The sequence below is a fragment of the Jaculus jaculus genome, chromosome 10, assembly GCF_020740685.1.
Source record: "Jaculus jaculus isolate mJacJac1 chromosome 10, mJacJac1.mat.Y.cur, whole genome shotgun sequence".
NCBI classification, from domain to species: domain Eukaryota; kingdom Metazoa; phylum Chordata; class Mammalia; order Rodentia; family Dipodidae; genus Jaculus; species Jaculus jaculus.
Window position 1 is genome coordinate 10,538,289 of NC_059111.1, and position 20,753 is coordinate 10,559,041.

The window sequence follows — 20,753 nt, forward strand, 5'->3', positions numbered from 1 at the left end:
CAAGAGAACCACTACTTTCAAAGACCTCTCTGGAAAGAATCTTCCATTTAGGATACCTTGTTTGTTTGTTTCCTAGTATTAGCAGTTGTGGTCCATTTTTTTTTTTTAAACCAGATTCTTGTTCTAATGGTTCCTAAGCAGAGAATACAATAACTAGAAATACTTTTAAATGTGTAAGCCCTCTGAACCTACACCCTAGATTATTTGTTCTCCCAGAGGGAAGTAGAAATCCCAACATTGCAATTAGCTTGCAAGAAATTGCAGTTCTTGAACACCTTGGAAGGGTCTGCTCTGAACTACGTGAGCCTCTAGTCATGCATCCTGCTGGACATCCCCTCCACACTTGTAAAACCAGACCTATAATTAGCCAGAGACATTAAGCAGCTCAGCAGTTATGAACTGGGAACGGTTGTGCCATTATTCAACACGGGCTCCACTGGGTGATCAGTAGCATTTATCCCCTCATGTTTACCTCCCTGTGAACATCCAGTGGCCGGTCCGCTCCACCACACCCCTAGCTCAGAGTTCGGAAGTGGAACGACTCAAGACCCCTCCTCACGCCATCCCATCAAACGCTTGTGGTACTGGAGGAAGGCTCTGCCTCTGTTTCCTTCTCCTTTTTGTGTTTCGGGGCCGTCACCCCAGAGTGCACCGCACAAAGCTGTGCCAACATCCCATACCACCTTCAGTGACTCTGACTACGGGGATGCCCTGCGCATTATAACGTCGCCCACTCCTTGACTTGTGACTAACTAGAAAAGTGGTTCTCGACCTACTGTGTTGCAAAGTTCAGCTTATGTCCAGGAAGAGGAAAGCTAAGACGAGAAAGACATCTGAAAACAGCTTGGCATGTAAAGACAGACTGAGCGGTGGGATGTGCCCCCCAGGAAGGCTGTGAGAGCTTCATCAGCACAGTGAGGAGGAAGTCCTCCAGGGAGGGTCCTGGGCGCCTCCTTCGCCCATGGCCCCCGCTCTGCTGGGCAGCGTAGCTCAGGAGAGTGGGCACGCTCAGCACGCTCCAGAAAGGGAAGGGGTGCAGAGACGGGCACGAGCCGAGGGCGGCCGGGCCTTCCTGTGCTGCTGGCAGACAAGGTAGGGATGCAGACCAGGGCATCTCCTTTCTCCCATGGCTTGAGAGAGGGGAGCCAGACCCGCCAGTGCCCGGCAGCCTCTGCCAGACCAGCCAGCCCTTCACTCACCTCGGCAGCAAAGTGCTTCCCGCTCACGGTGTGCTCAGAGCCCCGGGGATCATTGCGGTTCCCCCAATGCAGGTGCAGCTGCTCGGCCCTGTACTGGTGGGAGTGGAGGCCCTGGATGTGCATGTCCGCGTTCAGGTTGAGCCTCACTGTGGGGGACACAGGGACAGCCTTTCAGAGCTCTGACAAGTTGCGCCCTGGGCTGGCCGGGCATGGCCAGGCAGCCATCAAATGGGCAACCACTGCATGGGTACACAGATGGCATGACAAGGAGAAGACCAGGGAGATGCGGCCTGCAGGCCAGAAACCTGACCTCTTCCCCCCAGGAGCACCCCTGTTTCCCGAATGCCACATGAATGGCCCCAGCACGATCTTGGTTCTCTTTGGAAGATTTTGCCAGAAGCACTAACTCTAGACCAATGGTGGGTGTCTCTGTATCGATGGGTCAGACTCCTGGCCATGAAGAGAGAGCCTTTTGTGAAGTTCCATTTAAGTTTGAGAGTTATATAACCAAAATTGTTATTTATAAAGCATTTTCTACACGGCAGGCCCCACTAGACCTAGGCTCTAGTCTTCACGAGTGTGACCTCATCAGTGGGTCTCTTTTCCACGTGGAAGCTCGAGGGTATTCTCACCCAGAGTCTAATGGCTCATCAGTAGCAGGCCACCATTCAAACCCAGGTCTGACTGACTCCAAACCCTGCACGTCCACCCTCAGCCACTGAACTACTTGGTCCCTTGTGCAGTTCATGATGGCCCAGAATTCCCTCCTGCACATCAGCTAATGGGCCAGTGGACTCAGGCCTGTCTCCTCTCCTTCCAAAGAGATATGCTGCCCTGGCAGAACATCCAAGCCCAAGCATGCCCTGGAGAGAGTGGGCCAGGCAAGCTGCCGGCCACCTTCTCCCTGGTGTCTCTGTGGAATCCTCTCCCTGCCAGATGGAAAAAAGCCGGCCAGGTTGCCGAAGGCAGCTCAGACCTGCCCCTTTGGCTCTGAGGTCTCCCTTACCTGAATGGCCATCATTTGTCAGGTTCAACAGCTTGTTGGACACATTGTAACCTTGGAACTGGAGGGGCACAAGGCTGGCATCGTACTGAAGGATGTCACTGTGCAGGTCTATTGGGGACTGTAGCAGGCCTCCACACGATGGGTACTTCTTGGACCAGCTCTTCTCCCCAGTAGAGCCTGCAAAGAGGGTCAGTGGTCCACAGAGGATCTTTCCTCACCTGTTCTCCTCTGTTCTCAATCCTTCCATAGACAGCAGTGCTTTCCCACAGACGACAAGCATATGCACGGCCCCATGGAACCCTGAGCCTATATGCCTTGTCCTCGAAGGAGGGGACTCGCCAGAGAGTGAGGAGAACAGGACCAATACTTGGTGCTTTTATTCATTTTAGAGACCCAGAAACCTCAGCTATGGACTTAGGACCCCAGGACTCCCTGCCATTAAAGTACTGTTGGGAATGAAGGACCACCGTAGCCCAGTCCAGAAACTAGAGCCTCCAACCTCTGCTTGATTCGTACGTTGACACATTACACATCCCTCCACATGAAGGTTCCTGACTTCCAGCAATTTCCCATCTGCTTACTGAGCACCCCTTGAGTCAGAAATCACTCTAGGTCTTGAGGCCACCTAGTTGGACACCACAGGGGCCCTGTTCACCCAGTCTGGCATTCCACTGAGGATTTTGTTTTGTTTTGTTTTGTTTTTTCGAGGTAGGGTCTCATTGTAGTTCAGGCTGTCCTGGAATTCACTATGGAGTCTCAGGGTGGCCTCGAACTCACCGTGATCCTCCTACCTCTGCCTCCCGAGTACTGGGATTAAAGGCGTGCGCCACCATACCCGGCTTCGGGAAAATTTTAATGAATCTGCAGGGCTGGGCCAGGTTAGTGAAACTGCTATCTGCCTGACCATAGCTGAAGTATGGCTTTGAAACTGTTGCATTCACAGGTGCATCTTCCTTGACAGAAAACCCAGCTTCCCACGCCAAGAGTGCAGAACCCAACCTGATATGGATGCTTGAAAAATGTCAACTAGTCACAGGCTGCAATCACACAGCCAAGCACAGGGGGAAAGTATGACAGTGTTATAATCTAATTATTACAATCACACCAACTGTCAGTGAGGAGAAACAGGCTTAAAAATGAAAACCCAGCAAGGCTCGTGCTCCTTGCTAAATACCAGAGCAGAATCGCACCTCTGAGAATGAAAATAAACATCCCGTGTTCAGATAAACTACACTACTCCCACAGGGGAAAAATCCTTAAAGAATGTAAATCTATGTTTAAAAGATTACCTACCATGGTAATTAAACAGATTTTCAGGCTGAGGTTTCTCCAGAAAAGCAAATAATTGGCATGCTGTGGCTCGTTAGGATAGAACCGTGGTGCCCTGTGGGCTCTACCCGAGCTGGGAATCAAGCTTTGCCAGCTAGAGCTCATTCATCAGGTTGTGGGCACAAGGAAGGGTGTCAAACAGACCAAAGGTGGAAGAAACACGCTTCCTTAGGGAATACACCCCCAGACCACTGCACTGCTCTGATCACAAGAGCCTGAGTGTGCATTGCCCCCATGACTCCTAACCTTGTTCTCCAAGGAGACCTCAGCGGGCAAAGTCAGGAATAATACTTGGCACCTTTGATCCTTTTAAAGGCCAGGAGTTGGTCCTGGGCTTACCTCTTCTAGATCAGGGCGCACAGAGGAACTCTGTTAACTTTTCAGCCTGGCCAACTACTGCGCCTGTTTGGAAGTGTAAAGAGACTGAAGGGATTTCAGAGTCTCCAGTCCGGCTTTCCGCTGGGCACCGCTGTGCCCACTGATGCATGCCCGAGACTCCACTGGGCCTCGCTGCTCAAAGTCCAGGAACCAGCGGGATTCAACTGCAGCAAGATGGCCACTGGGGGACGAGGAGCTGCAAGTGACCAGAGCCTTTGCTCCACGGCAAGGAGCTGGGAATAAAACCAAGCCTTTAGGGGCAGCAGTGAGCCACCCTGAGGAGTCATGCCAACGCTGCAGGTCAAGAAGAGAGACAGCCCACGGTGAGCTGTCAGCCTTCCCACAGCACGGTACCGTGGCCTGGGCCCACAGCCAGGGTGGCAAAAGCTGCCAGGCAGTCGTGAATGGAGAGCATGTGGGAAGTAAAGACATGCAGCAATGAAGAAGACGACGCCTCCTTGGACATGTGACTAAGGTGACTCGGGGGAACCGGTTACAAGGACTTTCTTTTCCCAGAGTGCAAGTGCAAAGGGTCTCATCAAGAGGACATTTTAGTGATGCCTAGACATGAACTCATTTTCCTCTGTGAAAACCCAGGTTGTGAGGAGGGTCACGTGCCTCACAGGCAACAGCAAACTCTTCCGAAAGAACAGAGAGTGGGGCGGGGGGGGGGGGAGTAAGTTAGAAGAAGGAAGTTTTCTTTTTTTTAATATTTTATTTATTTATTTGAGAGAGAGAAAGAGACGGAGAGAATGGGCATACTGGGGCCTCTAGCCACAGCAAATGAACTCCAGATGCATACGCTTCCTTGTGCATCCAGCTTTGTGCGGGTCCTGGGGAACTGAACCTAGGTCTTTGGCTTTATAGGCAAGCTCCTTAACCACTAAGCCATCTCTTCAGCCCAAGAAGGAATTTTTCTAATTGTGCTTTGTATACTCTTAATTTATTGGCAGTTAGAGCCAACTTAAGTCTTTTAGGGCAGGAAAGATTAAGGCAAGCAGAGTTTGTATTGGCAAAGCCATCTGTGGTGGTTTGATTCAGGTGTCCCCCATAAATTTAGGTGTTCTGAATGCTAGATTCCCAGCTGATGGAGATTTGGGAATTAATGCCTCCTGGAGGCAGTGTATTGTTGGGGGCAGGCTTATGGGTATTTTGGCCAGTGTCCCTTTGCTAGTGTCTGGCACACTGTCCTGTTGCTATGGTCCACCTTATGTAGGCCAGGGGTGATGTCCACCCTCTGCTCATGTCGTCGTTTTCCCCTGCCATCGTGGAGCTTCCCCTCGAGACTGTAAGCCAAAATAAATCTCTTTTTCCCACAAGCTGCTCTTGGGTGATTTCTACCAGCAATGCAGACCTGACTGCAACATCATCCTTAGAAAGTGACATTGGACCCGTAGTGCTCAGAGAATAAGACCCCAACACCACCTGCCCCTCCGCCTTGGTGAGCAACTGCTAGCAGGCCGTATTCCCTGCTGGAGTCATCACGGCCTTTGGCACGAACGGGAGGGCTGGGTGCTGCTCTGGCTCTCAAGCACTGGGAGCTGTGAAGAACACCAGGACGATGCCCCTTCACCCCTGGTGCCAGGCGAGTTGGAACGAGTCGTAGAGGATTGCTCATGGTAAGGCAGCCCCTGTGCATGTGACAAGATGCCAGTGAGAACTAGCTTCGGGAATGAGGGCACAGGGCACTGGTGTTCCTGGGCTGCCTGGGGTGTGGACGCTACCTGCTCTGGTCCTGGCAACTGTCCACAGTTAAGCTTGCCACTGACTCTGGTGGTGAAGTCTGCAGGGCAGCGGGATCTAAAACAGCCTTTGTGACTCCTCCTACTTCTTCTTTCTTCACCGCCATCATCATTATAACTATTATTAGTTTAATTTTGGTAACTTTGATCCTCAAGAGTCTATAACTCTAGCATAACTGAGGCAAGAATGGTCCCATTTTATAGACAAAATAATGAAATTGAGTAACTTTTTTTCCCCAGTTAGACTTTGGCTTAGTGACAGAGTCCCTTGCTTATTTCAGGATTGATCTGTTGCCTCCCTCTCCCAGGATCTCCTGGGAGGCAGGAAGGTCTCGTTCATCCCCATGTTCCCCACAGTTCCAGCACACAGGAGGCCTTGCCTGTTCACAGAACTGGATTCTCACACCCATTTCCTCCTAGCTCCTTTCCAAGGGAATCGGGCACCCGTTTGAGTCATCTTCAGCAAAGGATTAGGGTCGGGTGTGGTGGCACACACCTTTAATCCCAGCATTTGGAAGGGAGAGATAGGAGGATCACTATGAGTTGGAGACCAGCCTGGGACTACAGAGTGAGTTCCAGGTCATCCTGGGCTAGAGTAAGACCCTATCTTGTGAAAAAAATAAATAAATAAAAGAACTGGGTCTGGATATGAAACACATACCTGTAATGCTACTTGTGAGGTAGAGGTGGGAATAGCAGGAGTTCCAGGCTAGCCTTGGCTACATGGTGGTTTGAGGATAGCCTTGGCCACAAGAGACCTTTTCTTTTTAAAAGCCGCATGTATATTCAGAGACAGAATATGAGTCATGTGAATGAGATCATTTGTTCAGGTTCCGAATAACCTTCCTAGCTTTTTTTTTTTTTACTTTTACTTTTAATTTATTTATTTATTTTTGGTTTTTCGAGGTAGGGTCTCACCCTAGCCCAGACAGGCCTGGAATTCATTAGGTAGTCTCAGGGTGGCCTCGAACTCACAGGGATCCTCCTACCTCTGCCTCCCGAGTGTTGGAATTAAAGGCGTGCACCACCACGCCTGTCTCTTCCTAGCTTTTGAGTTTACTTATGTGAGCATGGTTCTATGGGGACCTCTTGTTCAAAAAGAAATCTGGTTTTGCCCTGTAGTCTGGAAGGTGATCTGCAAAATATGTGGCTTTGTAGAGCTCATAGACCCTCCGCCAGCATATACTGGTTCTTATACCCTTCTTGCATAACTGGAGACGCTTTGTGGCTTGAGATTCATGGATTCATGGACGTGCATATGGCTAGACACTTGTATAACTGATACCAAGTTTGACAATGGAAAATTCCTTGCTGTCCCTCAGGGCCTCTGCTGGGCCCATGTATGACTTGTGACCACAGTAGCCCTGACTTTGGTGGCAATTTCATTGTCAACTGCAGTTTTTCAGCCAAGTCTCAGCTTTCACGCTGTTTTGCTTTGCTTTGTTTTGTTTTAAATGCATTTTACTTATTTATTTGAGAGACAGAAGGAGGGAGAGAATGGGTGCACCAGGGCCTCCAGCCACAACAAACAAACTCCAGACACGTGCACCCCCTTGTGCATCTGGGTTACATGGGTCCTAGAGAATCAAATTAGGATCCTTTGACTTTGCAGGCAAACACCTAAACTGCTAAGCCATCTCTCCAACCCCTGTTTTGCTTTGTTTTGACCGGGTCTCATGTATCCTAGTATCACCTCAAAAACTTGAACTTGACTTCTTTTTTGTTTATTATCTATTTGAGAGAAAGGCAGAGAGAGAGAGAGAGAGAGAGAGAGAATAGGCACACCAGGGCCTCCAGCCACTGCAAACGTACTCCAGACGCATGTGCCCCCTTGTACATCTGGCTTACATAGGAACTGGGGAATTGAACCTGGATCCTTAGGCTTCACACACAAATACCTTAACCACTAAGCCATCTCTCTAGGCCAAACTTGACCTCTTGATCTTCCTGCCTCCACCTCACAAAGGGCTGGGATTGAAGAGTGCGCCACCGTCCCTGACTTATGCAGCGCCGGGGCTGGAACCCAGGGCTTCGTGCATGCTAGGCAAGCTCCGTACTGACTGAGCGCATCCTCAGCCTCGGCTGTGTCGGGCGCTGGGCTGCAGGACGCCCTGTGCTGGGAGCAGGTTCTGGACAAGCGGCTGCTGTAAGCATGTGACTTTGCTTTGAGTTGCGACTTTACCACGTCACTGAATGTTGTTGTTTTTTTTTTCCTTCTTCTTTTTCCCTTTTCTTTCAGTGCTGAGGATTGAACCCAGAGCCTTGAGCGTGCTAACAAGCAAGCGCTTTACCAGTGAGCTACATCCTCAGCCACTGAACTCTGCCGCTTCGATTGGTCGGGTTCCCCCCACGATCACGATAAAGGACATCACGTGCGCCCCACAGTTTGTTTTTCCAAGTAAGAGCAAGGCATTCATTTTTTCTAGTTCATGAATTTCCCTGCTGTGGGCAGAATTCTTGTTTTGAAATATAACAGAGGATTAATGTGACACAACTCAAAATGCCTCTGAGATTTCTGGCTAGAAATTCTGAGGCCCATGGTGCAGGTACTGTGTTATCCGAGGACTAGATTTTGTGTGTGTGTGTGTGTGTGTGTGTGTGTGTGTGTGTGTGTGTGTACACATGTAATATGTCAAATGTATACAATAGTACAGAGAGGAGTGAAGTGAGCCCTTCTTCACGGAGCTTTGCCAGTTTACAATTCACAGCCAGTCTTGCTTCATCTTTACCATCTGTTTGGATAACTTGGAAACAAATCCAGATCAACTTCATCTGTGTGCATGTCCAACTCAGGAAGTCAAAAAAGCCTGTAATGCCGTCACCCACAAAAGTACCTGGATGTCACCAAATCCAGTCAGCATTCACGTCTTCCAAATAGGTCATAACATCATGTTTTTGTTGTTGTGTTTTTTTGAGATAGGGTCTCACTCTGTAGTCCCAGGCTGGCCTCGAACTCATGGCGCTCCTCCTACCTCTGCCTCCCAAGTGCTGGGATTAAAGGCGTGTGCCACCATACCTGGCAATGTCTTTTTTTGTTTGTTTGTTTTTTGGTTTTTTCTTGTTTTTGTTTTTTTGAGGTAGGGTCTCACTCTAGCCCAGTCTGACCTGAAATTCACTATGGAGTCTCAGGGTGGCTTCGAACTCATGGCAATCCTCCTACCTCTGCCTCCTGAGTCCTGGGATTAAAGGTGTGCGCCACCATGCCTGGCTACAATGTTATTTTGAATTTTTTTTTTATTACTTATTTATTTGAGAGCGACAGACACAGAGAGAAAGACAGATAGAGGAAGAGAGAGAATGGGCGCGCCAGGGCTTCCAACCTCTGCAAACGAACTCCAGACGCGTGCGCCCCCTTGTGCATCTGGCTAACGTGGGACCTGGGGAACCAAGCCTTGAACCGGGGTCCTTAGCTTCACAGGCAAGCGCTTAACCGCTAAGCCATCTCTCCAGCCCTACAATGTCATTTTGATAATGAAGCAAAGTTAGTGTTTATTAAGACATAGTTTTAAGGGCCGGGGAGATGGCTCAATAGATGAGGCACTTGCCACACATGAGAACTAGAGTTCAGATACTCAGCACTCATGTATGTTCCTGTTGGGTGTGTTAGCCTGCCTTATAATCCAAGTCCTTGAAAGGCAGAGATGGAGGAGGTCCTTGGGACCAGCTGGCTGACTATACTAGCCATCTTGGTAAGCTCTGGGTCCAACTGAGCGACCCTGCCTCAGTAAATGATGTGGAAAGCAATCAAGGAAGACACCTGATATCACACCCCTGACCTCCAAACACGTGTGCCCACATGTGTATACACACACACACACACACACACACACATACACTCACGGATGGCTTGAACATACATTTAAGCATGAATATTGAGGGAGAGAGGTACTTAGGAAAGGACAGTACACACCCAAGACATGGATACAAGCCTCTTAAGAGAGAGACAGCAGGCCATAAATCTTAATGCTTTTTGCAAAGTTCAGGCATCCATGAAATCCACAGATTGCAAACGGACAATGTGTTGCCCGTGGATCACAGCTTTGTCAGTGTGACGCCTCGTGACACGGTAAGTGGACCCCGCTCTGCACACTCAGAATCGCGAGCTGGGTGAGTCCTGCTCACAGTCCTCCCTCAGTTACCATGGACTCGCAAGTTTCTGTCACCTCCGCCTTGAGTTAGGTCCCCACCGTGTCACGCTGCAAAGGCCTCCGCCTTCCTTGTCCCTCTGCCAGGCTCGCCGTCCTGCTGTAACCAGATTGATCTGGTGATCGTCCTGGGGTACGGCCCATCTGAACACTCCCTTACCCCCAGCACGCCCTGCCCCACGCAACAAGACAAAGCAGAAAGCAGCTGTTTTGAACGTCCTCAAAATGCCCAAACTGTCATGACCCTCAGACTCTTGCCAGCTTGTCCCTGGCCAGGTCTGCTTTCCTGTCTCTGAGCAGGCCGTGCTCACCAGCCTTCACAAACGTTCTCAGGCTAAAACTCTGCTTGCAGGGCCCTCCCCGCTCCTTGCAGAGTTGGCCCATGCTCCGAAGCCCAGTTCAAGTCTCTCCTGTCACCTCCAGTGCTGCTCCTCCGCGGCGGAGCTTCTCTTCCAGCTCGGGGTTTGCTCGACGGCAGTGACGCACCCGAAGCTGCGACCTCCGGACCACAGGCCTCTCCACGGCGTTCAGAGGGTCTTTTGAAGACCCTCCTGTGTCTGAACACAGCGGCACTTAGCAGGAGTTGATACAGAGGCAGCCTGAAGCTCATTTTGGAAATGTGCCCATAAAGGGGCAGGAAAAGAGTGCGTGGTAGTTAGGAAAAGGTTTGTTTGCTTCTTAAATGAAGAGACATGATTATACTCCCATGTAGATGATAAAAGGGAGCACAGGAGGTTGGATAAGGGAGAAAGAAAAGTGCATTACTGGGCCGGAGAGATGGCTTAGTGGTTAAGCACTTACCTGTGAAGCCTAAGGACCCCAGTTCAAGGCTTGGTTCCCCAGGACCCACATTAGCCAGATGCACAAGGGGGCGCACGCATCTGGAGTTCGTTTGCAGTGGCTGGAGGCCCTGGCGCGCCCATTCTCTCTCTCTCTCTCTCTACCTGCCTCTTCCTCTCTCTGTTTGTCACTCTCAAATAAATAAATAAGAATAAACAAAAAAAATTAAGCACATTAATGAACTGTCAGCTGGAGAAGGCAGCACAGGGGTAGAGGCCCACCGAGCAAGGCACGGGGGAACGTTAGCCGAGTGCCGCAGATCAGAACTCTGTGGGCTGCTTGAACGTGGGGTCTGCATAGTGAACGCTTAACTGGAAATCCTGGGACCCGGCAGGCCACGAAGGTAATGGAGAGGAGGGTCAGCGATGTGAAGATAGCAGTGTGAATGCCTCACCTGCCCAGACGGACACAGCCAGAGCATTCCAGAGAGTCTAAACCATGATGCACTTTCTTGTTTTGTTTGTTTCTATTCTTATTTATTTATTTGAGAGCAACAGACGGAGAAAGAGGCAGAGAGACAGAGAGAGAGAATGGGCATGCCAGGGCCTCCAGCCATTGCAAATGAACTCCAGATGCTTGTGCCCCCTTGTGCATCTGGCTTACATGGGTCTGGGGAATGGAGCCTCGAACCGGGGTCCTTAGGCTTCACAGGTAGGCGCGTAACCACTAAGCCACCTCTCCAGCCCCATGATGCAATTTTTAGCAATGCCCTCATCTTCTGCTTTTTTCTTAATATACCTGTGCTTGCTGCTTTCTTGGCTTTTTAATTTATTTTTGTTTTCTGATTTATTTTTATTTATTTATTTCAGACAGAGAAAGGGGGAGAGTAAGAGAGAATGGGCACGCCAGGGCCTCTGGCCACTGCAAACAAACTCCAGACACATGCTACACCATGTGCATCTGGCTTACTGGGACCTGGAGAATCGAACCTGGGTCCATAGGCTTCGCAGGCATGCGCCTTAACCGCTAAGCCCTCTCTCCACCCCTTTCTTGGCTTTGTATTGTTTATTCACTAGTTTGTTTTAGACTCCCTATGCAGGCTTAGTTAGCCTGGAACTCCCTCTATAGACTAGGCTGACCTCCAACTTGTAACAACCTTCCTGCCTCTGCTTTCCAGGTGCTAGGATTTATAGATGTGTGCCACCACTGCCGGTACATTAAGTCTCATTTTAAATTCAATTACAGAAAATTTCAAAGCAGGCACAAAAAGCAAAGTGTGGGCCGGAAGTCATTTGACGGAGTGCCTGTCGCCTGCACCGAGCATGGTGGCACACGCTTGCGACTCTGGCACTCAGCCAGTGCAGGCAGGAAGATCGCCAGTCCACGGTCACCCTCAGCTATCCGGTGAGGCCAGCCCGGGGGCGCATCGTGTAGTGGTCCACGCACCATCTTTACAACTACTCGAGTTTTGGCTAAACCCCCGCTCCAGCTACCTCTTCCCCTGGGCTGTGCTTACGCGTCACTAAGAATAAAGGCACTTCAAGCCACAGGATCTTTTTCACATCTAAAGCCTGTTAATCCCTGAACAGATCATTAAGCACTCTGAATTTTCAAATTTCCGATGGCCACATAAATCTCAGCAGATGTGGGAGGATCTGAAGTTCAAGGCCATCCTGGGGCAAGAACCTGTCCCAAACAAATAAAAATGTTTTAAAAATCAGTATCCAGGGGAGGGGATATGATGGAGAATGGAATTTCAAAGGGGAAAGTGGGGGGGGGGCAGGGAGGGTATTACCATGGGATATTTTTTATAATCATGGAAGATGTTAATAAAAATTGAGAAAAATGGGGCTGGAGAGATGGTTTAGAAGTTAAGGCGCTTGCCTGTGAAACCTAAGGACCCAGGTTCAATTCTCCAGGTCCCACATAGGCCAGAAGTACAAGGTGACACATGCTTCTGGAGTTCATTTGCAGTGGCTATAGGCCCTGGTGTGCCCATTCTCTCTCTCTCTCTCTTTCTCTGTCTCTAATAAATAAATAATTGAGGAAAGAATCAGTATCCAAATAAGTAAGGTCCATGCATTGTGAGCAATGTATATGGCTTCTAAGTTTCTTTTTATCTGATTCTTTCCCTTTTATCACTCTCTAGCACTGGTGTATATAGTCTGCACATCTCTTTATAGACTTATTACTCTCCTAGGCATATAATTTATGCAAGTAAATGAAAGATAATTTTATTTATTTTATAACCTAATTGCAGACATGGTGTAAGAGTAAATAAAAGTATGTATTGAGTAATTATTATGTTTATGTACCTAGTATAGTATATATTGTGATAATGAACACACTGAGCTTAGGAGACAAGAAGTATGGGGGCTGGGGTGTGGCTCCCTGGTAGGGTGCTTTCTTAGCATGGACAAAGCCTGGGGTTCAATCTCTAGTACCTCAAAAAGAGTTTGGTCAAAAAGTCACAAAGGGGCCAGAGAGATTGCTCAGTGGTTAAGGTGTTTGCCTACAAAGCCTAACGTAATGACCCGGGTTCAAGTCCCCAGTACCCATGTAGAGCCAGATGCAGAGTGGCGCATGCATCTGGAGTTCACTTGCAGTGGCTTGACCCCTGGCACACCCATTCTGTTTGTCTGTCTCTCTTCTTTCTCTCTCTCTCTCTGCTTGCAAATAAATAAAAATGTTTTAAAAATATATTTTTAGCCAGGCATGGTGGCCCACACCTTTAATCCCAGCTCTCGGGAGGCAGAGGTAGGAGGACTGCCATGAATTTGAGGCCACCCTGAGACTACATAGTGAGTTCCAAGTCAGTCTGGGCTAGAGTGAGATCCTGCCTTGAAAAACAAACAAACAAAAAAAATTAAGTCATAGAGTATGTAATTACCCATGCAGCTGATTACTGTATCCTACTTGTTCAAGATTCATAAAAATTTTCTTTGGCCTGGAGAGATGGCTTAGTAGTTAAGGTACTTGCCTGCAAAGCCAAAGAACCCAGGTTCAATTCCCCAGGGTCCACACAAGCCAGATGCAAAAGGTGGCGCATGCATCTGGAGGTTTTCTGTAATGACTGAAGGCTCTGATGTGCCCATTCTCTCTTGCTCTCTCTCTTTCTCTCTCTATCTGCCTCTTTCTCTTTTTTTTTTCTCTCTCTCTTTCAGATAAATAAAAAAAAAATAATTTTCTTGGAAGTAAGAAACATTGTTGTGATGACAGGATCTGGTGGAGTTTGGACCACTACCACCAGTAGCAACAACAAAACCAAAATATACTCACTGTCTCCATTGTTGGGTGTCTTTAGAAAAAGAGATAGGTTCCTCAGTCTTGCCTATTGCCCTTGACTTTTAATAGCCATACTCTAAGGTAGATGCCCTAGGTGTCTGTGGGAATCTTCAGGGCAAAGCAGCTGCCTGGGCAGTTGGTTCCAGGGCATGTCTCTCTGAACTGACTACCAAAACAATCAGATCAGAACTTGCCCCAACGGATAGGCGCATCGTAGCAAGGTTGACACACTCCAAATGTCGGTACACCTTTTTTTTTTGTTTCAACCAAGTCAAAATTTCCATACAATAAAAGCCTTCGGTTAACCTCACAGGCTTTGGGTCAGTTGTTCTGTACTGGGAACTAGTACAGTAAAGCCATACCAAGTCGTAGCAGGTATATTTATATGAAAAATGATCACAGATTGTGTACTAATCATGAATGTATAGTTAACAGGACCAGATAGTTGTCATAAAAACTGAGTGTTCATATACTTAATGAAGGAGAAAAGTCTCTACTCTCCTTTTCAGATTGATAATTATTTTTTGCATGTGTGTGTGTGGTATGCATACATGTATGTATGTGGTGCGGGGACAAATGTGAACAATGTGAACGCATGTGTGTGGAAACCAGAGGTCCATGTCAAGTGTTTTACACTCAACCTAGAGCTCTCGGATTCAGCCAGACTAGCTAGAACCCAGGAAGGCCCATGGATCCTTCCTGTCTCTGCCTCCCCTGTGCTGGGGTTACAGACCTGCGCTGCCATGGCTGGCTTCATGTGGGTGCTAGGTATCCAAACTCAGGTCACCGTGCATATGTCGCAAGTGCTCTATCCAGTCCTGCTATTCAGTTTCGAACTTAATTTAGTTACTTCTTCAACAAATGTGCCCTCTATTTGCCAGGCACCATCCTCAGTGCTGCGTACAGCGGTGGGCAAAACAGATCCAGTCTCTGTCCTTGGGGAGCTTCCCTTATAGGAGAAGCAAGTGGTCACGAGTCGCGAACAAGTGAGCCAACCCACAGGTGAAATAACTGCAGTGGATACTCAGTGCTGGGAAGAATCGAGCAAGGGCTGTGACGGAGGCACACAGAGAGATCACTGCTGGGCAGTGGTACAGGCGGGCTTCCCGGAGGAGGTGCCATCAAAGGTGAAACTTAAAGGATGACATGCAGTGACCCAAGATCTGAGCCGTAGGAATGGAGGGGCCAGGAGCTTGGATGCCTGCTGCAAGTGACAGCTGGAGTATTTTGGATGAATGTGAGGCACGCACTTGGAGGACCTGGGATCCCTGCTCTGTGATGAGGACGAGCAAGAATCATCTGGCTCCTGCCCATGCTTGTTGTTCCGCTACCTGTTGAAAAGCTCTTCCTCCCAGGGGACGGTACCTACTCCCTCTCTGGGGTCATCCATAGTCTTAGTCCTGCCGCTGGAGCTACAGAAAACACAGCGAAGCCACAGGGCCTCACTCAGCAGGGTGGCCCTCATGTCCCCTCTAAATGCATCTCAAAACCACACCCCCTCAGGATGTTGTTTAAATATAGAAGCCACACTTTAAAAATACATCTTTTAGGCTGGAGGGATGGCTTAGCGGTTAAAGCGTTTGCCTGCTAAGCCAAAAGACCCAGGTTCAATTCCCCAGGACCCACATTAGCCAGATGCACAAGGGGGTGCATGCGTCTGGAGTTTGCAGTGGCTGGAGGGCCTGGGGCGCCCCCCCTCTCTTTCTCTCTCTCTCTCTGTCAAATAAATAAATAAAAATAAAAATACTTTTTTGGGGCTAGGGAGATGGCTCACCAGTTAAGAGCACTTGCTACTTAAGAACGAGGGGCTGTCAGGCTAGAGACCACATTTAACTCCCCAGAACCCACATAAAAGGCCGAATGTGGCCACCCCTGTCTTTAACCCCAGTGCTGGGGGCGGGGTACACAGAGACTGGAGGATCACTGGGGCTTTCTGAGAGACAGCCAGCTCCAGGTTGGGGAAGAGACCTCATCTCAAGGAAATGTGTGGATAAGTAACAGAGAAGGACTCTGCATGAATCTGCACATACGCGTGCAGACACCATCATCAGCCACACCACACACGTACGCTGTACACATACATGTGCAAAAATTAAAACTATTTTTGCCGTGTTTGTGTGGTGTGTGTGCACGTGTGTACATGTTGGCCCAGATGTGTGAGTGCACAAGCATGTGTATTCAGGTGTGTGTGGAGGCCAGAGGTTTGATGTCAGATCTCTCCCCACCTTGTTTCCTGAGACAGTCTCCCACTAGAACCCAGAGCTTGCCAGTTCATCAAGTCTCGCTAGCCAGTTGCCCTGGGGATTCTCTTATCTCCATCTCCCAAGCAGAGGAGCTACAGGCAGGCCTGCTCAGCATGCGTGCTAGGGATTCGAACTCCAGACCTGGCGCTTGTATGACAAGTACTTGGTCCACTGAAACCATCTCTGCAGACCCTAAAAACATACAAGTGAGGTGCATTTTGGCTCCTATAGGTCATGTCAGAAATTGTGTGAAAGATACAAAAATCTTCCTACAAAAATCCAGTGTGATTCAGCTGGTTCTCCACCTTGGCTGCATTCTGATTCCTCAGGTCCACTGGGAGAGACACAGCCATGAAGGCCCAGATCTTGCGGAGTTGGGGTTAAAAACTGATGACTGTGGTCTTCCGATCGTGTCATTTTCAGGCTGTGGTCAGGGAAGCTTTCCCTTTGTTAACATTACAAACAAATCATTCCTGGCAGGGGCACGGAACCAGGGCGAGAGGGCAAGGTCACTCACTGCCCCAACAGGCCAGTCAGCTCTGCCTAGCCACCATGAGCCTTTCCCTCCTCCTACTCTCCATCCTACCCATAATCCTCTGCAACACCCCTTTCCAATATTGCTGGAGGCAGACCACAGGGCTCTCCAGACCTCAGTCAGGTTCTTGCTGGAGGGAAGGATTTAGAGGGAGGAGGGTGGGGTTTCTAAGCTACCAAAGGTAACCGGGGGGATGGTGTGTTTGTTTTTGCTTCTCCATCTCAGCCACCCTGATAGGCCCTCCTGGCCTCCTGTCCTAAGTGCTGGGCATGCAGAGGCTCTGCCCCCCACTCTGAAACAGCAGCTCGGGAGTGCCTGGGAAACACAGACTGAGGCTGGCTGGAGATGGGGCAGAGTCGGGCAGAGCGCTTGCATGGCATTCGCCAAGCCCTGGACCTGATCCCCAACACTGCATAAACGAGGTGCTGTTGTACATGCCTATGATCTCAGTACTTGGGAGGCAGGGGGCAAAGGCATCGGAAGTTCAGGGTCACCCTCAGCTACATAATGAATTTAAGACCAGCCAAGACTAAATGAGACCCTGACGAAAAAGAAAAGAACAAAAAGGGACTAGAGACTCCCTGGGCTCCAGCTACTGACCCAGGCTCTCTTCAGGTCTCGCTGCACATCACATTCCAGTGATCCTGATGCTCGCTGAGGAGCTGACCCGCACAGCACACGATGGGCATCCGGGTAGGTTCAACTCCTAGTGCAGGGCCTGGCATTCCCAAGCCCTGGGCACAGAGATCTGGGCTGAAGCGGCAGCAAGCGAACCGAGCCGCTCACACGGTGACAGCTGGAAGCCAGCAAGCCCGAGGCCTTGCGCGCGCGGTCGGCGCAGGCTGTTCTCTTCTTTGGCTCTTTTGGAAAACACAGTCCATGGCCACCAGCCTGAACTTTTCTAAAACAACACTAACGATCGGGGATTCCGAGCTCGGGATAGCACTGGTAACCATTTCTGATCAGAAAGGTCCACAGACTCTGTAACATATGTAACACATATGTAATTAAATACGCCTGTGAGGTCATTTTTATTAGAGAACATGAATTCCTTTTCTAACCACATTTTCATAGCTCCTATTGTTTCCTTAATCCTTTTTTTCCATTTGGTCAAATGTCCACAACTTTTTCATCACCCCGCCATGCATTCAGGGTAAGAACCTTAACGTGATTTGGCGGGGTTCTTCAAAAAGTTGAACATGGAATTGCTAAATCCATGCAGTTCTACTCCTGTATATCTGTCCCAAAGAATCGAGAGCAAGGCCCAAACAGATTCATGTGCACTCATGTTCAGAGTTCACAAGAGTAGAAATAACTCATATCTATCAACAGATGAATGGATAAGCAAAAAGGTAGTATTGACATACACTGGACTATTACCTAGTCATAAAAGGCTCGATTTGTTCCAATGCACAACTGCTCAAAGAACCTAACCTGCTAGGTGCTTGAGGGCTGAGACAGGCCTTTATAATTGTACAGCAACCATAACAGAGGCGAGGATCAGTCAACTTTTGCTCCAAGCTTGAAGAAATCTCTCTCGAGTTCACATGGTCCAGGCTCAGAAGAGTGGTCACCACACTTACGGACATCAGAATGTTGGAGAGGGCTTGCTAAAACACATGGCTGGGCCCTTCTCTCAGTCTCTGGTTTCACGGTTTGGGGACAGAGCCCTGAAATCTACATCCCCATGTGACGATGCTTCCATTACTGAGCTGAGACTCACTCTTTTTAAAGATATTTTATTTATTTACTTACTGTGGGGGTGGGGGTGGCAGAGAATGGGCATGCCAGGGCCTCTAGCTACCACAAATGAACTCCAGACACATACGTCACCTTGTGCATCTGGCTCTACGTGGGTACTGGGGAACCAAACCTGGGTCCTTTGGCTTTGCTGTAAAGTGCATTAACCACTAAGTTATCTCTCCAGCCCTTGAGCGTTGCTCTTGAGGAGCCCTGGTCGAGGGCTGTACTTCTCTGCCTTGGTTATATGCAGGAATCTCCATGAGCTGCCACTTGACCTGCCCCCATGGTGAGCTCGGGCTTAATTGTTCTGGATCTGCCCTGGTGATCCTAATGTGCAGCTAAATTAAGAAGACCTGGTAGTGGGCCCTCATCTGATCCACAGCCCTGTGGTGGAGCCTTGTTCTCTCCTGTGTCAGGGCAAAGTTGCTGTGTTGCTTTATAACTACTATAACTTTTTTCTTTTGGTTTTTCAAGGTAGGGTGTCACTCTAGCTCAGGCTGACTTGGAATTCACTATGTAGTCTCAGAGTGGCCTTAAACTCATGGTGATCCTCCTACCTCTGCCTCCCGAGTGCTGGGATTAAAGGCGTGCGCCACCACACCTGTCTTTTTTTGATACAGGTCTCGTGTATCCTAGGTGGCCCTTCTGACTGACTATGCGGCCAAGGATGACCTTTGACTTTCAATCCTACCGCCTTCACCTGGCATTACAGGTGTGCCCCACCATGCCACGTTATTGTGGTGCTGGGCACACACCCGAGAGCTTCATGCGAGCATCCTGCCAACTGAGCTACTTCCTCGGCCCCCTTTCAAAACTAATTTTTATCGTGGTATAGCAAAAGTGTAAAACCTGCCACTGGTGATCATCACAATGTTGTGCAAACATCAATCCTACTGAGTTCCAGAATGTTCTCTTCACCCCCAAAGAAATCCCCAAACTTCATCAAGAGTATCCCCCACTGCCTTCCTCCCAGCCCCCGGCAGACACTAACCCACCTTCTCTTGCCTTGTGGAGATTTCGCACGACGTAACCACACAGTGCGCAGTCTTTTCCTCACTTAGCATCATATTTTCAAGACTTGTGCTTGTTGTAGTGTGTACTCACACTTCACTCCTCTTTGCAAACATTTGTATTCTTGACAGGTTCGTACCCCCATACGGTGCATTTTGATTCCACTCCCATCCAATTCCCCTCTCTCTTCACTTCTCTCTAAAACCCTCTTCTTCCCACTTAGATCCCCAGCCTACTTCCATGTGTTGCTTTTTGTTTGCTTGCTTGACCACTGAGTTAAAATGGGGTCTTTTTTTTTTTTTAAAAAAATGGTTTTTGTTCATTTTTATTTATTTGAGTGACAGAGAGGGAGAGAAAGAGGCAGAGAGAGAGAGAGAATGGGCGCACTAGGGCTTCCAGCCACTGCAAACAAACTCCAGACACATGCGCCCCTTTGTGCATCTGGCTAATGTGGGTCCTGGGGAATTGAGCCTTGAACCGGGATCCTTAGGCTTCACAGGCAAGCACTTAACTGCTAAGCCATTTCTTCAGCCCAAAATGGGATCTTTTTATGGCACAATCCTATGCCAGTCTACGTATATACCACGATTCACTTGTCCATGCACGGGGTTGATCTTATTATAAGTATTTGTGTCTGATTAGATTATCATTGGTGAGTTTTAGAACATACGCTGTCAATGGAAATGGAAAACATATGTCGGGAAGGGAACATGGGACATGCCGACTGGTTTCGAGGAAACGGGGCAGGTGGTCAAGGAGACTGTTATATGTACCAAGCTCCTGAGCAGAGAGGGAAGACTTTCAATCTCCAGAAATGAAGGCATATTTCCTACCAGATGATCTAACCCTGCTCTCCCCACGCGGAAAGGATGTCTGCGGAGAGCAAACACAGCGGGCACAGGCTGCCTCCGTGCCAGCCTGCTTCCCTGGCAGAGAGATTTGCAAATGTTGCAGGTGTTTCTCATCATGGTGCAGCTGTCTGTCCCGCTGTCAGAGAGCTGCTCTTCTCCCCCTCACTCACTCCTCCATCCACCTTCTCAGCGCTCATCTCTTATTCACGAGGCTGCAGGGGATGAGCCCCGGCTTGATTGGCATGTAGGCTGCAGGTCGGGGAAAATCTGCTTTTCTAAATCGAACGTGGCTTTGAACTGATGACTCCGTCGTGTGGGCTGTCCACGTCTATCCACTGAGTGAGACCCTCCCCTTTCCCCCCGGTCTCACTTTCCTCTCTGCCCGAGCATCGCACAGAGTCATCCTCCCTCTCAGACCTCAGTGGCTCACTGTGCTAAGTTCCCTGCACACAGACCATGGATCGAAGTCAACTCTTTTGCCCTTATTTTCCTTACAAACGACCCTG

General features: G+C 49.1%; 1 protein-coding gene and 1 long non-coding RNA gene across 5 annotated transcripts in view; one reads left to right on the forward strand and one right to left on the reverse strand.

Moving 5' to 3' along the window:
- Ca12 (carbonic anhydrase 12) overlaps positions 1 to 20,753 on the reverse strand; it is a 61,444-nt gene that overhangs the window by 18,201 nt on the left and 22,490 nt on the right. For all 4 annotated transcript variants that reach the window (XM_045160163.1, XM_045160165.1, XM_045160162.1 and 1 more), the window contains exons 3-4: positions 2,206 to 2,382; positions 1,200 to 1,345 (exon numbers count right to left, since the gene is read on the reverse strand). In XM_045160163.1, coding sequence (XP_045016098.1) covers positions 1,200 to 1,345; positions 2,206 to 2,382 — 323 coding nt within the window. The remainder of the gene's footprint in view (positions 1 to 1,199; positions 1,346 to 2,205; positions 2,383 to 20,753) is intronic.
- On the forward strand, positions 4,063 to 12,250 carry LOC123464006. Its single transcript, XR_006639298.1, has 6 exons — positions 4,063 to 4,387; positions 5,233 to 5,531; positions 7,894 to 8,052; positions 9,657 to 9,720; positions 10,152 to 10,464; positions 11,825 to 12,250. It is a non-coding gene; the product is annotated as an uncharacterized LOC123464006 (long non-coding RNA).